The sequence below is a fragment of the Lygodium microphyllum genome, unplaced genomic scaffold, assembly GCF_053477565.2.
Source record: "Lygodium microphyllum isolate KBCC unplaced genomic scaffold, Lygodium_microphyllum_v1.1.10 scaffold_86, whole genome shotgun sequence".
Taxonomy (NCBI): Eukaryota; Viridiplantae; Streptophyta; class Polypodiopsida; order Schizaeales; family Lygodiaceae; genus Lygodium; species Lygodium microphyllum.
In genome coordinates, this window is record NW_028229569.1 from 238,346 (window position 1) to 245,450 (window position 7,105).

The 7,105-nt window shown below is 41.0% G+C and overlaps 1 protein-coding gene across 3 annotated transcripts in view; it reads right to left on the reverse strand.

Moving 5' to 3' along the window:
* The window catches only part of LOC148008680 (uncharacterized), a 119,877-nt gene extending 117,069 nt beyond the window's left edge, over positions 1 to 2,808 (reverse strand). Inside the window, exons 1-3 of one of the 3 annotated variants that reach the window (XM_087674086.1) lie at positions 2,573 to 2,808; positions 2,402 to 2,491; positions 1,999 to 2,144 (exon numbers count right to left, since the gene is read on the reverse strand). In XM_087674086.1, coding sequence (XP_087530212.1) covers positions 1,999 to 2,117 — 119 coding nt within the window. In that variant the 5' untranslated portion in view covers positions 2,118 to 2,144; positions 2,402 to 2,491; positions 2,573 to 2,808. The remainder of the gene's footprint in view (positions 1 to 1,998; positions 2,145 to 2,401; positions 2,492 to 2,572) is intronic. The other 2 variants (XM_087674085.1, XM_087674084.1) reach the window with 2 other exon arrangements.
* Between the last annotated feature and the right edge of the window lie 4,297 nt (positions 2,809 to 7,105).

Consider the following 7,105-nt stretch of genomic DNA (forward strand, 5'->3'; position numbering starts at 1 on the left):
AACAAATGCAATGTCATGAGGCCGAAGACTGTTCGCTAGGAGCTGATGGGAGGCTGGTCACCACCACAAATTAAGGTATCGACCATGGAGGGGTGTAGACAACGATGGAGAAGTAGGCGCCAACTAGAGGAGAACTTGCAATGAATGATTGAAATAGGCTAAGTGGAAGGGCAACCTCCTATTTATAGATGTGGATCCTCCCAAATTAGGGTTTAGCTTATGGGACATAGACACTCTTTAGGAAAGTTCAGTCAAGTTTCAGGGCTGTAATTAAGAGCTAATTAGTTTGTAATGCATTTTTTGGCTCAACAAGCTGCCCTTTGACCAATGCTAGTACCCATAGCACTACAACTTCGTCTACCAATCTAGAACCACCAAATGCATGAGGTCAATCAATGTTTGTGCACCTCCTCAAGATGGAACCCTCTTCTTGGAGCTAGCAGAGAATCAATCAAGAAGAACTTGTTTGGCTTTGTTGAAAAGAAATAGCAAAAGTTATACTGCCTCCATGCATGTCATCTCCATTGCCATATGTGTTGCAAAGCCTAAATGGTTGGAGGAAAACTTCATTGTACTAGTATTGTAGAGAAGAGATGAAAATCTTGGAATTGTCTAACTCCAATCAACAAGAGTTGGTTCCAATATCAACTATAAGCCACTAGGTTCCAAATCTGCAACTCATTTCCCATACTCTAAATCCACAAAACACATCCCTACCAAATCCAAGACACTCCCTTGATCAGTTCGCATCAATCTTCACTTGGTCTCACTCAGCCACAAACACTCCAACGTGCGCTCCTTCAACCACATGCTCACAGTTGTGTTGTCCTACTTTCACAAACCTCCACCACAAGCATTGGCTCCACCCAGCAAAGGACCATCCAAGTCCATGGCACAAGTAGACATATCGGCTGGACAGTTGCTTTCAGTGATCTCCTTTTTTGTTGAATGAAAACAACTTGTTTAAATGTTCTCCATTGAACACAGGCTTGATCATGACAACTACTCAACAAAGTAAAACATGCTAGGTCTTTATGATCATCTGCTGCCAGCATCTTGTGCCTGCCATCTGCATATCGGTGGAACCTAAACACACCAACCATTTTCACTCAGTTGAAAAGGTTGTGTTACTTCTACCAGTCATGGTAGAAAAGAATACACTCCAGGGAAGAGTTCCTTGCATTGTTTGTGCCACATCTGATCATGATCAAGCTCCAAATGGTGGGCACCCCATCTTGTCTGCATTGCTACTTTGGATCGAACATATGCATACATTCATATCTGACAAAAGTTGAGAAAAGATGTACCTGCACATTAGTATACAAGAAGGTAAGAACCATAAGCAAACCCATCCGCGTTGTTCCACTCTGTCCAACCAGTGTTTTAGAGTTTAATTCAGGAACTTTGCACACATGCGTTATGCAATGCTTTCTGCCAAACAGCTTATGTACAATAATGTGAAGGTTGTCCATAAATTCAGGTCATCCCTCCATCAGGGCCTACAAAGAAGCTCATCAGTATTCTCTCCACCATCAGCCTGTAACCACTTCTCTTATTGCTTCCAAAATAACATGCTTGCTGCTTGCAGGCATACGTCATCAGCCCAGCCTGCAGGCTCAGGATAACAGCATAGGCCTCTTTGTGATATATTCCGTGCAACTCATATCATCATGATTGTATGCAGCTTGTATCATCTAGGTAAATTACTTTTTCTCACATGGTCAATCTGTCTTTTATGTTTGATGGCCATCTGTTTGCCTCAAAATCCTACTTAATTCAATAGGTTTCCCAAATCTACGAATTCTAACAAAACTCGCTCATTAATACATAGCAATTGCATAAGTCAGAACAAATCAAATAGGCCACTACTTTTGCAATCAAACTCGTGCATCCCTGATCAATCACTCCGTAAACATCATGTGCAATAAGAACATAGACATACACAGGCAAAGTATTAGATATGTTGAGAATTGTGCATTCAGAGAAATGAAACTGTACCGTTTGTTCTGATCCTGTTGTGAAAACTCGTCTTTATTTTGTATAACCCCAAGCCTGTCTTTGACCGACCGTTTTCTATTGGTGCCTGTCCCACTGGAAGCAATTCGATCTGAATACATCTCCCTCAAGCTGTTACTGTTGTATGCCTGGATTTCATAGGAACAGTGCCAAGGGTAAGATCATCCTGGGTGTAACCTGTTTGTTCTGAAAGGGACAGTAGCATTTGCATTCTGGTGAATTGTGCAACTGTACAGGCATATCCAGATGATGAGGTGCGAACAACCAGACACAGTAGATAATATACGTGCTATTCTAAGAATTGTATCTTCTCGTCCATGAACAAGCAGACACACGCAAGACAGTTAGGTAATCGACATGCTATACTAAGGATTGTGCTACTAACTTGATGCTGAAACTTGAAATTTTCAGCTGGGTCTGTCGAAATTGCTCAATAGAGACGCAGGGCAAGGACGAGTTACGACATTCTGGAGAACTAAAAGCAGAAAGAAAAAAATGAAAACCCCCCAAAAAATTTTAAAACAATTTAGAAAAAGAGCGGAGGGGGCGGGCAAACCTTGTGTTGAAGATGGAGGGTGTCAAAGCCTCTGGTGCGAGACATCCACCAGCTATCCCAACCGACGCTTATGGCGGCCTAGTCTGCAGTACAGGATCCCATGGCGCCTCTGCTGCCGCTGCTGCTGCTTCGTGTCAAGAAAAGGCTAATTGCAAGTGGCATCCTCCCGTGAGGACGAGAGGAACTGACTTAAACGACTGGGCTTTTGTAAATTTGAGATGGCAGCCAAAATGGAGAAGGCAAAAGAGAGGGAGAGAGATCAAAGCCCATTGACACATTTGATGGGCACGACCCCTTGCGTCGCGGCCGCCCATCATCTTGGTCGTGGGCCTATGCGCAAAAGCAATGGCATTGTTATGCGAGTGATGATCGAGACAAGCCTCTCCCACAACCCGATAACGAGACGTTAAGGAGTGCTGATTAGGATTATTGACTTCGTCAGATATACAACACAACACAAAAATTTTAAATGTTTCAACAAACTCCATGAGAACCACACATGAAACCAAACAACACACAATGCTTCCCGTAGCTCAAAAACAACAAAGAACTCAATCCGGGTAGAGCATCACACACGCCTTACAATGTTTGAAAACACAAACTTCAAAGAGAAAACCAATTGCACGAAATTTCCATACCTTAAAATAACCTTGAGCCGACACTCGACACTTCAACAACGAGGTTCCAAATCTTCACAAATAGCATTTTAAGTCTCCACTTGCACATGTGCGACCCTCCAATCTCCTCTCACAAGATACAAGAAGCTTAGAAGGAGTAGGGCAAGGTAAGGCTCTTCTCACTTCTCCTCCTTATATAGTTTTTCATCCACTCATACGTTGTGTTTTTGGATTGTTGCTTTTCCAAAAAGCCTAAGACTTTTTAAGCCTTACCTTTCTCAAAGGCTTTAAAAAACTCAAAATTTAAGCCCAAAATTAAAAGCCTTTAAGGCTTCCAATCAAGCGTGAGCCATAAGGCTTTTAAAAAACTAAGCATTAAAACAAACATCTTTCTAAAAATATCAACATCCTTGCATTTCGAACGTTGTCTTCCTATCACCATCAACATCGCCATCTCAATCTCAATGCCTTCAAAATGTTGTTACCTACCCACAATTATGCCATCACATTGCGTTTCTTTTATGGTCATTTTGCTTGTGATCCATCAAATACGCCACCGACATCGCTCACAGGCCTCCATCTTCTTTATTTCATCTAATGCTTTGAAGCTTTCATTTCCACCATGATCCTCAATAAGCCGTCTCGTCATCAAAATATGTTGAATGCCCCATTATTGTCCATCATCAATGGTAGCCCCATTACTCCCTGCAATTCGATGTCTTCTCTTTTTTGCCAATCTGCATCAAATTGTCACTCTCATTTCCCAAATTACGTAAACCTATATGTTTCATTGGCTGCACCTCAGGCATTTTGACTAACTCTAATCACATCCAATCTCGTTTTGACTCCAAATTGAATCGATCTCCTTATCCAAGCCAATAGTTGGTGGTATAAGCATCCTCTCCCTCCATTCCATTGTACCCTTGCTCTTGCTCATAACTTAGCCTTAAGCCATTGCCTCTCTATTTTTCCAATTCCAAAGGGGCTTGAAAATAGCTTGCATTGACATCTTCATAAAGGTCCTCATACTCTTTAATAGCTACCATGTCATCTAAGTTTTTTTGCCTAAAGCTAGTGCATTCTGAGTATAAACTCCACCATATTGTCACGTGCACTAGTCCATACAATGAAGGCAAATGTCGTGGTTCCTTGTGATATCTTGATAATATCCAAGGCCAATAAGCTAAAGACTAGTATGGATCTCTAAAACATGTCCCATTCCACATTCATCACTTGCAATCCATATCACTTGATCCCCCTTTTTTCACCATTAAAAATTTGCCATGACTTGCTAGGAGAAACAACATCAATCCCTTTATTAATGATGTATTCAAGAAAGTCTATGTGAACAATGCTGTAGAATTTCTTCAATTTGTCTTCACACCCCCTCACGTCTTCAATTACTAATATTTCCTTCATATGTACCACGCTTTGTTCATGCAAGCAATGTGTCCTGACAAGAATATGCTAAGAAAAAATGTACATCGTGCTCAACCATACATGATTTGATAAATGTGCAATGTCGGATCCATGATATGCAACCAATCAATCGATGCTTTACACAAAAATATGGATGCACTGAAGAAATTGTGCCTAACCTATCTACATGTGCTCGTGTGTCATGCAAAATGCAAACACGGTTTCTTGTTTATTTAAGATCCTTATCCTCACCTCTCAACACTTAGCACAAGGAGAAATATCATACTCCACCCCACCCACCCAAAATCTCACTATCGCTCAAAAAACTTATGGGCCTCAAGATGTTGATCAAGAAACAATCCATCCCACAATTGGCAGCGTTCTTCACGACCCTCAAACTCACCCAACCACCTTTCCCACTCAACCAAAGATTCCTAACTTAGTGATAAACATAGCGTGTGTACATGAAACAATGCGTGCTCAATGAAGGTGCTCTCTCAAGTGCATGTGCAACTAAGATTTACTGCATATAGCTGCATCAGACCTTATGTCATGCTAGTGCTCAACGATGGTGCAAAATGTGTATCAAAGTCAATCCATGGCATGGAAGTATTTGATAATAATAAGAGACAATCCCCGAGTGTAGTGTAATCAACAAGTGTAACGTGAAGTGCTTGTGAACCCATAATCCCCGTGATGTGCAAGAGTCTCGATAAGAAAACATACATGTTCCACAATGTATGGCAGCTCAACTTGTCCAATAAAATACCAAACTTGACCAAGGCTATCAAGTTTCCACACTCCAAAAATCAAACAAGATGACAAAAACAAATCATAAGCTAGACAAACACAAAAAATCCAACTAAGAAACGGCAAAACAATCAGTCACGCAAACAACTAAGCTAGCAAAAATCAAACCTAACTGCAGTTTGACTAGGGGTTTTTAGTTTTCAAAAAAATGCTTGACAGTGAGAAGACCAATTGGTCATCACTAAATGGATTATCAGTCGCTTCATGGAATTCCATCCTAAAACAATTATACTTAACGAAAGATCTGTCATCTACACAAGGTCATTGCAATAGCAATACGACGAGGACTTTAGTTTAAGGCTTAAGGGCAACTCAAGGCTAGTCTAACCATATGGGTGCCACATAATATCATCATCGTAAAATCACATTGCAAAAGAAAAGCACTGTGCATTCCATTGGTCCATAAGGCAACAATTGTATGGTTGAATTCATTCATCCATCATTCCATTTGCTTGAAATATAGTCCCCTAAACCTCAATGCTTCCATTTGTGAGAGCCATGATGCTTGGTTTTCTTGCAATTCTCTTAGTATTAGAAACTTGAGGAAATTTGTATATGCAAGAACACAAACTCTTACCTCTCAAACTATGTTCTATATTCACCCAAGTTCAATTTGTAACTACATAGACCTCAATACTACTTGTGATCTTTTTCCTTCTTCCAATGGTGGCATGAAAAAAGGGGAAATTTTTATTGGTCCATGCATCAAATTCACTTCATGTCCCAATATAGGTGCATATCCTTTCATATTACCTCCCATGTTATGAATCTTTATGTTCTTCAAGTCCTCTACATCCACTTCCATTGACATGCCCAATCAATTAGTTGTCTAATCCATCCATTATGCACTTGTATGAATGACTCTAGCACAACATGATGGGGCAATAGTGTGCCATCTAATCCTTTCACTTGACTAAGATATTCAAGAATTTGATGCAACACATCTATTTTGAAGGCAATAATCACATGTTATGCTACTCTAGGTGTAGAGAAGCTCTCAAATCAGATGACAAAATGATTTGCACAAAATGGAGGCGACCCAAACAAAATGTTGTAATAGATCCATGCTAAGTGATGAAGATTGAAGCCCACAATATGTGTTGAAAGGGATACATTTAAAGTTGGCTCAAAAGTACAATGACAAACGAGTGAAGAATACACCAAATTATATCTCTAGATATGTTGTTGAATTCAAATAAATAGAAGTTGGCATAGAAAAAGATAGGGTAAGCATCTTCATCCCTGAGGTGTAATGGCTGACCAATGTTGACTTTGTGAGAGTGCGCTGCAGAAGAGGGAATACGAACACGGAAGGAGAGAGAGAGAGAAGGCAGAAAATAAGGAAGAGAAATCTGCACTGACTGAAATGAATGTTGAATACAAACGGGAAGGCGGAAGGAGACTGATCAGTCCGTGCACGCAGCCCACAGTGTCAATGAGGGCACCAGATCAGGCTGATGATGATGGCAACACCACCACGGGGGAGGAGTGTTGGAATCTGCAAGAAGACAAGTGATCAAGTGGGGAGGGGGGCTGCCAATAAATAGGCAACGCATAAACCCTAACCCTAACCCTAAAATGGGCGCAAACCCTAAAATGGGCACAAACCCTAAAAGTGCCCTAAAATGGGAGCCCCACAACAGTGACCAAAAAGTGGCCGGGCAGCCAGTGGCTGCCCACTAAAAGA